Source organism: Varroa jacobsoni, unplaced genomic scaffold (genome assembly GCF_002532875.2).
Source record: "Varroa jacobsoni isolate VJ856 unplaced genomic scaffold, vjacob_1.0 scaffold_1348, whole genome shotgun sequence".
Lineage (NCBI taxonomy): Eukaryota > Metazoa > Arthropoda > Arachnida > Mesostigmata > Varroidae > Varroa > Varroa jacobsoni.
Genome location: NW_019214250.1, coordinates 182,701 through 193,120, shown reverse-complemented (window position 1 = coordinate 193,120; position 10,420 = coordinate 182,701). Strand labels below are relative to the sequence as shown.

The 10,420-nt window shown below is 37.9% G+C and overlaps 1 protein-coding gene across 3 annotated transcripts in view; it reads right to left on the bottom strand.

The window, feature by feature from the left end:
• Positions 1 to 10,420, bottom strand: part of LOC111269052 (uncharacterized) — a 66,453-nt gene that overhangs the window by 15,935 nt on the left and 40,098 nt on the right. For 2 of the 3 annotated variants that reach the window (XM_022848383.2, XM_086971930.1), the window contains exon 3: positions 3,124 to 3,215. In XM_022848383.2, coding sequence (XP_022704118.1) covers positions 3,124 to 3,215 — 92 coding nt within the window. The remainder of the gene's footprint in view (positions 1 to 3,123; positions 3,216 to 10,420) is intronic. The other variant, XM_022848384.2, reaches the window with a different exon arrangement.

Sequence of the window (10,420 nt, the reverse complement as noted above, 5' to 3'; positions counted from 1 at the left end):
TCCAAAACCGCAAAGAACAGCCTGTCTGAAAACTACATTCGAGTTCAAATGTGTAATGGAAGATAAAGTATAGTATAAGGTAACAATAAAACAAACAAACAAATAAATAATCATGAGAAAATAACATGTTGTCTTAGATAAGCTCTGCTCTTGATTTTGTGAGTTGTTTGGTTGTTTTTGCTACATGTATGTGATATATACGTGTATGCTTGACTGGATGTGATAGATATATATTCTAATGTAGGCGTAGCCACTAGGAGTGTCATTACTTCTACAGGAGAAAAATGAACCAAGCCGTTATGGAAGAATTTCTCATTAATATAATAAATAGATGATAACTAGCAAAAAACCTTCACAATATCAAACCGCTTAATTTAATTTTACATAAGGATGGAATGTTACATTCGCAGGATAAACGGTTTCATTACTACCCGCTACAACTTCTATTGAAGCTTTCGATTAAATTACTACTCTTTTGCAAAAAATTGCAAGAAAGTTTGTAAATTTTCCCTAGGCGAACCTTATATAGGTCTATGTGCTTGTAGGATACAGCCGCGGCAATCCCTAAATTGTAGTGAAAATATTTTTTAGAAGGAAAAAGACGCGTAAGCGTCACCGCGTTAAAATGCAAGGACGTAAAAATCGAATGGCTGAATTTATTCACCGGGTAATACACTTGACCGCCGGCGCTGGTCCTATCCTATGGCCTGAGCTGAAAGAATTGACTGCGGGTTAGAAGCCATTCAATTAGAAATAACCCTAAGTGTAGCGTCAATGAACCCTACCAAATGAGAAATTTAAGAAACTGTGTGTGTGAATTTTCAATATTTAAGACGCACCATAGGATACGTTCATATAATCGCCGTTATTCAAAAGACATAACTTATTATGTCGAGTATACTCAAATGTTGTTTACGAGTGAACTCATTCCTGGTTCGCTAAGAAAACCTTTCTTAAGTTATTTATTAGTTATATTATATATATAAGCTTTATATCTCCAATTATGTGACTGTTGAGCTAAAACGATACATGAGTTTACCGATACCCAATAAAGTTTATTAGGGCTAATTAACTTTTCTCTATATTACGTGTTACAGATTCATCTGGTGGAGTTGAAGTTTTAAGTGGAGACTTAACCCGTCTGACATCTGCCAGAGTGAATTACTAATTGACTATAGGACATAGATGTGAGATGTATAAACTGTCGACGCAACGGAACCTCGCTATGGACTGAACTGGGTCGCTAGCATACACTAAACAGATGAGGTTTATTTGGCAAACAGAATCTATAGATTCTCAAAAAGACAGAAAATACGAACTCTCGCGTGAGAATTACCGAGGGAAATTGAAAATGATCCCGACGTAAGCGTCACGTAAACGAAAACAAAGCCACTTCATAAGTATAGCGCTAAATCTGTTATAAAATTTGGATAGAGTATTAGGCATGGAAAACGTGAGGCCGAACTGGACGAACGTCTTTGTCGAACAAAACGACAATGAGATCTAGAAAGGACCACACGAAGCTGTGTAATGCTTGTCACATTTATATATATGACTATAGCGGCTCAGTCCACTCAATTGAGGAGCAATTGGTTATACCTTTCGCTTGCAAAAAACACGCTTCACGTGTTTATTTGTAGGCATATGAAAAGTAATGTCATACTCATAGGCGCCAAACGATGCAACTCTTGTCCAAATACACAGTTCCATTGTCCCTAGCTGTGGCTATGGACTCTGAGTCTACTGGTTTATAAACGAATTATAATCTCCTTCGTTTACAAGAGAGTGAAGATGTGAGTTCTCAACAAAATATCCCCAAACACGATATTGGTTTTTTGTTTGTTTGTTAAAAGTTTGTAATTGAGGGAAAGAAAGTTAAGAAAAAAAGAAACGCGCCTACTTCGCTACATTGGAATATGCTAGGCTTACAGAAAAGGCCTTCTTCGCAGGTGCACTTTTTATAAACCACGATTCTCGGCACAGCTAAGTCTCCGAAGATACGTTCGTCTAGCGAATGGCAAGGTTGCCGTATAAGAAACGCTTACTGCAAGTAAAAAAAAAAACATTTTTTTCTTAAATCGATATTTTTTGATTATTTGACCCTAATTTGATTTATCATAAGACTCGCTACATTTGGATTCGATAAATTTTCCTATGTTGAATCGAAACGTTTACTTGTGTTATTTGGATGTTTCTTTCATAAACAGTATATTCAGTAGGTTACGTTTTGTCTATAACTCGAATCGTGCTATGGAAGCCGTTCGATAAAAAAAACGTTATGAATGTTAAAGCAATTGTAGATTTTTCAAAAATATAGAAAAAAAATTACACAATTACCGAACGCTTACATATTTGTAAAATATTTCTCCTCTAACGGAATGGAAATTACTATAGTATGGTTGTTTGACATACAAACAATATCCAATATCAGCATTATCAATTTTCAATCTAGATTGCACAAATAGTTATTTCAACATCTCCAACAATCTATTGCTTTGTAGTTGACTAGGGGAAGCATTACCGAATGCGACTACAGTAGAGATGCTGCAGGTAAGACAGTGTTTTAGGTAAGGTCGTGGATACAAATTTGTTGTAAACTATCCATTTCGAGGAAAAATCTAAGAGCATATTTAGCTTAAAATTAATGTAGTTATAGACTAAGGCATCTTGGAATTTTTTTTTTTCTTTTTATAAAAAAAATTCGAAACCGATCCCATTCAAAACCAAATGAAAAACACCCTTAGAAGCGCATTTTGAGCTTCTTTCGACATTATGTTCTTATGCCTTTTTTTCGTAAACTTCACCATTTTTGAGATAGATGGAAAAACCAAACAAGTCCTCCATGTCACGGCGGGTATCATGGCTAAAAGCTTGAAGGACGCAATAAAAGTTGCAGTGGCTCACGATATTGTGCGCTGTTTGATATGAGTCCTCATAATCTTTTATGTCAGCGTTTGTTAGAGTGATGTATCTAATTTTGTGATAGATAATATCGCGAGAACTGTGCACTGAATTTATTATTTTATGAAGCAATCTGTTAAACTCACTGCGCGATCATTGGCTATTGCTTCATAAAATAATAAATTTTTTTTTTTAGAGAAACGGAAATATATATGTACTTACAGTGAGGTCCTGAGAGATTGGGTGATCGATAAATAAAAGATTGAACTCATCATCATCCACAATGACCGACACCGGATGAATTTCATCCTCTTCTGAAACGCAAATTGCCATTGCTATTTACTCGAGTGGTTTGCCCGGATAAAACCTTCATAGACTCTCGCCATAATTGTATACCAGTTATGTCAGTGTTCTACGAACGAATCTCTAGCTATATATATATATATTAAACAACTTACTTAATTTGCTTGCAAGCATGCTTACGCCACTTTGATTTCCGCGCCTAGACTACAGATACAGCTGTAGTATCTAGTTTTTGCATAAAAATCAAACTTGATAAATACGCCGTGTGATAAAATTTCAACATAAAAGCAATTACTAAACTTAAGAAAAAGAATCACAAAAGATTATTACTACTCTCAAATATGTTTATTTTTCAATAAACTTAAGTGTTGCCTTTCCTATAGCAGAGGCCTGGCACCCTCGCTGGCGCGTCATAATGTTCTAGTATCCGTCTGTTGTTTTTCTTCGCGAGTGCTAACTTCGATTCGCAGTTCTATGATGATTTTTTCGTCCCTTTCTTTTAACATTTGTCTTGTATGTGACAATAGCTACTGGTCGAAAATGTTAGATGAAATGATGAGTAATCATCGGTCTTCGATGAGCGTTACCGACTGTTAGCTTAAGAGAGTCGTAAACGCATAGCGATTCACTCTAGTTCGACTGTCGAAGGTGGCCTCTCTGAAGAAAATCTATTTTCCCTATATTTAGTGGAATTTTACTTCCGTCCTACGAGTTATTGAAAGGCCAATGCGAAATTGGCAGATGCTCCGATATCGGCCTTGAGAGCTCGTAGCAATGAAAACCTTGAAAAGAGTTCGAAGAGTAGTCCACGCAGGAATCCGAAGGCTAAAAATGGCAACGAAAACACTGAATATATGAAACGAAGAAGGCTGGCTATGAGTGTATACGGCCTGCGGGTCGACCCACTGAACTATCTCAAAGAGGGGAGAAAATAACCAATTGTTAAGGATCTGACTATGTTTTCAAGTTTCAGTGGCCTAACGACCAATGCAGACATAAAATACTTAGTTCATATACAGGAAAAACATCCTTGAAATACTATAGGGAGTTCTATAGAGAAAATGTTTCGTAGGAAAATGGCTGCAGGAAGAGTACTTCGAAAGCTTAAATAAAATACACCGCCACAACGAGCATACAATGAAGATTATTAACTGTAGCAATCACACCTCTTGTCACAGTACTTCGTTGAGATGCAGCTGGATGTCTTTGTACGTAATGCATAGGAATGGCCGTTTATGGTCGTCCTGGGGTACCGGGAAACCTCGAGAAACACTTCATGTGAACGGCGATTTCAGTTCAGTTAGAAGATTGGTCTTTACTTGTCCCACTCGAAGTTAAAACTTACTGGCAGAAAGTCTACCTTGACTATACTTTAAGCTAATAATAATAGTGAGAGGCTATTACATAGAAGGGACAGTCAATATTTATTACGTAGTAGTGCTTCCCATTACAGCACCTTTAACGCAGCCGCTTGATATGACGGTTTTTCGGTCTGTATAGCTTGAGGCGTAAATACGGTATGTGGTATTAGTCGATGATATATGGACGAACGCATCAAACGTCTTTTGAATTCGCGCTGGGGTTTGCATTTCAAAAATCTCTACGGGCAAACTCCGGTCGATTCACGAATGATGGAATCAGGCGGTCGGGAAGACCCGCAGTAAATGTGTGAATGCCATTCATGAAAGTCTATTTAAGGTTCTAAAGACGTGGCTGATGAAAGAAGTGCTTTGTGCGATGTGGAAATAAAACAGAGCCGTATGGATACCCGCAAGCACAGTTCAAGCGACTATGGCATTTTTCTATTACTTTAGACTAACTGCCGGGTTGGGCAGTTCCCAGGGAACAATTATCCTCGAGGCGTGAGTTGAAGGCGTAAGCTTCATTGCAGGCTCCTGTGTCTAGTTCAAAAGCCGAGTCGCTTGATGACCCAGCAGTCGCTAGCCTTAAAATGATTAATTAAAAAGTTTACACATCGTAGGCGCTATGTGCTTATAACATAAATAACTGTTATGACATGTGGGGCAAATAATCCTTTTCTCTGTTATATGAAGTGGCTTTTTTCAAGCTGCTGTTGACAAAGATTCACAGGTGCCTATATATATATATATATATATATATATATATATATATATATATATTGTTAAAGCATGTAATTTTCAGATGGATCAAATCACTTGCCTCCTGGGAAAATTGCTAGAGTGCTAAGGAACTTTGCACCACCTTTCCGATCTTCAAACGTAATAGTCAGCTAAGAGACGGCAATTTTTTTCAACCAAACTGTATTCCTAAGTGCGATACAACACCATCAAGCGAATCAGTTTCGTTGCCTTTTTTCATAGTGTTCAACCTTTTGGGTAGAATAGCACCATATCCGTTGAAAACGATATAGTGCTCGTTACTGAAATTGTAGAGAGTCCAAATTTTATAAAACGGGCTGATCTAGGCGATCAGTCTACGAAAGCTTGAAACTGATCTGACGTTTACCGCAGATTAAACACCATGCATGCATAGATCGCTCGTTTGAAAAGGTCAGGCTTTCGAATTCGCTTACAATATGGGCCGAGATTGAGTTATTACTGAGTAGTTTATGCAGTACGGATTAAAAGCGACCGGCAGAACGCATGCTGGGGGTTGATCTTTTATTTTAAGCTAATTAATTAAACCTGTTATTTCCATGTTGGGCGTAACTGCCTCGAACCGAGAGTCGGAATAAATACCAAGCGGTTCGTGTACGCTTGCCTCGCCAAGATTCTGTTTTGCGTCATCCTTTGTACTATAAGCTCTATGACGAATTATCAGTTACTTTATAATTATGATTACTGTTATCCAAACTCTTGCTGTTAAGGTTGAGGTTTTAAGGACGAGAAGCGGTGATTCTATGTCACAAAATATTCTCTGTTAAAATTCTTTCTTTGGAGTAGTATTCCTTGATAGAGGAAGATGATCTATTGCTATGAGGCAAATAGCTTAACTCGCCTCTTTTCCAGGAAGGATTTTTCAGCTAAGAGTATACAGGACACGGTTCACTGAGTTAATTTCGATGATAGCAAAAAACTAAGCGGCTCTTATAGCTAGAAAAAAAGTTTTTGTCCTACAGAATTGATGATTGACTCTTTGTCAATCATATCCCAAGGCGCAAAGCTTTCGTAAAGCCATGAAATAAATCAATTAAAGGGTAAACAAAGATAATTCCCTGAAGGCGTTTTTATGAGCCTGTCTTGTTGCGAGTGAAGTGTTGGCTGTGGTTGACGTTTGGGATTAATTCCTTTGTGTATTTTGCCGTGAGTCAGATTAATTGTACCGTTACTAAACACATTTCCGTTCATGATAACCCTCGCAAGATGGCTGCATATATCAACTAGTATAGCATAGCTTATATACTGACACTTTCCAATATCCGAGGCATAAGCGTAGTCGGAACGTAGGAAATAAGAAAAGACGATGGACCGGGCACTTTTTCCTGGCTTTTTTTTTGTGAATCATCAATGTATGGCTTCAGCTGAGCGGACACATTTAGTTTACGAAGCCGTATAAAGTGATACGAGTTCTGCTTGTTATTGGTGTTTATTGTTAGTCAAGTCGTCTCCAGGCAGGTTTCTCTGGGCCAAGTGGAAGTATAGCTAATGTTCAACGTTCACCGAATAAAAACAATTCATTTTACGTATAAGGGGCGTCTAAGGTTTAGCTACAATAGTCGTACGTACAATTTGAATAAAGCGTGCTCAGAGTACTATATTGAGGCACCGGTAAGTCGTGCCTATGCTCTTGGAGAGTTATACAGAATGATCGAAAAATCACAATGCGGCTTACAAATAAATTCAAGTACATGACCTAATACAACAACCCAGCAAGTTGCTGATGTCTATCTGGGCCGTGGTCTATATTTCGTTCTTCATCTATCACCTACATAGTAAATATCTATAAAGTGTTTAGACAGTTGTAATTTTAAAATAACAGAAGACACACAAATGATTGATTTAACTCAAGTGGTATAGCATAGATTTGTAAGGCGCCAGCACCATTCCTAAGCGTACTTGATTGTTCCTTAATATTAATCGATAAAATCACTTTAATACATATGATGGTACATAGTACCATAGTCACATAGTAGTACAAGGATACAGTAGACATAACAAGGTGTCTTTATTGAATATATGTTGCACAGCTGAATCTTTCTATTTGTAGCAATTATTTGCGTATCTTCCGCTATTTTACAACGATTTTTTTAAACCACTCAGAGACCTCTGAACTGCCCTGTATATACAGATTTGACTGAATAAACAGATGATTATATAATTGGCTGCTTTTAGGTACTAACCTAGCTAAAAGTATAGCTCTGCCTCATTTCGGTATACGTCATAAGGGTGATAACGTCGGCGAGCGTCACCAACGCTTGAGCTCAGCTCTTAACAGCGACGTCAATTATCGCAAGGCTGTATCCTGACTAAAACGACCTTTCTAGTTCTATTTACGGCTGTAGCGATGACATTCGCGCGACTTATATGCAGATCCTGTCTATAGCGGAAAGCAAACTACTAGCGAAGATCTTCTAGCTTCTAATCAGTGTAGCAGATCCTACATGTTGTGTGTGTAATAGTTGCCGAATCTACGACATCATCCTATCATCAGGATTATCGGGACGCTGCGATGATAACAAAAAGTGCTCCCAGAGTGGCTCGTACGAAAGACATAAAAAGTTCCCACGGCATTGCAGGTACTGTAAACTTGCAGTCTCCGCACAATTTTTCCGCAATTTGTAATTCTCACGACGACAATAATCAAATGCCATAGTTGGGCAATCTAACGTTAATCTATTCCAACCCGGAGACAGCTGTAAAGGTCAGCGACCTGATACACCATTAATGCGCATATTATCGAAAAGAATTACGTGGTCCGTGCCCTAAGGCTTCGTCGTCCTCGAAAGGGCATTTTGTTTGTAGATTTAGACAGTCGCCGAAATTCGCTTGGCGTTCGGAAGAGATTCATTGTACCAACAAACGCCGACTAAAACTAAACTAGGTCAAGCTTGGGGGAATTTTAACCCGATTGTGATTGGACCCTTTTGGAATATGGATGAATAGAACCATAGACTCAGCGGCAGTTTTTATTGCACCCCAAAGATTCTTCTTATTTTTGTATTCCCAATTACACAGCAGAGAACTGAACTCGCAAGTGGGCAGAATTCTATTGGGTAACTTATTCAAGCAGTACCGTTGGGTCAGACAACGTACGACCTATTTTTAATGACGCGTCATTATCTTCAGGATCATTTAGTTTACAGCGCGCCGACCTAACATGCACCGATTTCTGGTGGCGACCATCCCTTTTTATTATATAGAAACGTCCAGTAGATCTTTACCTTTTAGACGACTCCTTACTACTTGTCCACATAAAAATTGCGATTAAATTGTAAAGGTTATAACTAAAATTCGATATAGGACTATTAACTACATTTGGAAGGCTCATTTTCGTGTATAACTCAGGAGGGGTTTTATATTAACTACTGCTCCTTGCCTCCCGTCTACGAAAATAGTTTATTAATTGTTAATTACGACAATGCGAGTTATTTGTTCGTTCTGGGTCGGGTTAGTTTCTGAAAGAAATTTAGAGTGATTAAATTTAGTCATGGTTTCAGTGTCGTTAAAATAGTAGATTTCATACGACCGTGACAGATCGTAATTAGTTTTCTAGTGCTCCGTCTTCTGGTTCATTTCTTATATTTGTCTCAGGCGTCCCAGCGATACCGTCATATTAAAACCTACGCATATGGCTCTAATTCGGCTCGTGACAAGCAACAACCGCTGTTTCGCTGATATTTTTGATCTATCTTTCGTTAGCTTTGTTCTAAGAACTAGAACTTTTCAGACAAAATTGTAAGTCACGTAACATACGAACGCAGTAGACCAACAAAAATACATTTATAGTATTATAAGTAATCAAATCGAGGAGCTTTAGGTATTGCGGCTTTGGAATTAGAAAGTTAACTCGCATTCGGCGTAACTTTAAATAAGTTATATCACAGCTGTATAAAGTGACATAGATGACGCAACGCGACTTCGCCCTTTGCTAGAATGGTCACATCTGCTGGGAGAAATAAGAAAAAAACGACAGGCCCTTTTTGCAGATAATAAATTTTAGAACTCAGTGATAGGCCCGAAAGCGGTTAATAGATGATGCCGCATCTCGTTTGTGCGGCCTGCGATGCGCCATCATCTTGAAAATGGCGAAGACTTTTCGTTTTATTATCATTTTTGTGCTATTAAAATGTAGCCCGAACTAGACATTAATACGTCAAAAAATGCCTTTGCTACATAAATAAAATAGATCTAACAGAATGATTTAGATTGAGTTCCGTATTTCTGTTCAATAGTGTCGAATAAGTTCTCACGGACGTCACTTTTACGTTACTCACGTTGATTTAACATAAAACAGCTGGCCGATTAAGGGTAATGACAATACGCTATTAGATAAAAGTTTGTATATGAAACGATGTTTTTTTCAATAGCGGCTGAAGATTTAGGGAATACTGAAAGTAAAAAAATCTAAGTCAGCTATCAACAGAAGCTATCATTGAAGTAAATGTCCTTTCTGGCTTAATTAGTTATGACAAAAGCGTCGGTTACTGCTCTCCTCATACGTAGGCACGTATACATACATGCTCATATTTTAATGGATATTTACATTAATATGAACAAGAACATTTACTATGTTATCTGTGGTAAAAAAAAAAACAGCGCGCAATACGTGTTTGAATGCCAAGTGATAGTTTTTGAGTGAACAATGCTCCGCCAATATCCGGCTCCATACCGAATAGCAGAATATTTAGGTCCAAATGCTTCAAGGATCATAGGACACGATGGAGTAGGTTTTTTTATACGTCGTGTGATTTGCATAGGGTATCAGGATAGTTGTCGCGTATAGTATATATAAATAGATTTATTTTCCTTGCAGGCACCACAGTTAGGCCTATATTTGGTACCTTTTGTCGCATCGCGAATTAATATGGGACAAATCATGTTAGCGTAATGTGTTTCAGCCCAAGCTGATTATCGTCCGTTATTTTGTTTCATCTTTTGTCACGTCGCAAATGAAAGAGACATATATGTATATGGCTAATAGTAACATTATAACCATTATAGCACGTTTCATCTGAGGACGATTTGGAAAAGTTGTGAAATACTGTTTCCTTGCCACTCGATAGTGGTCTATATAT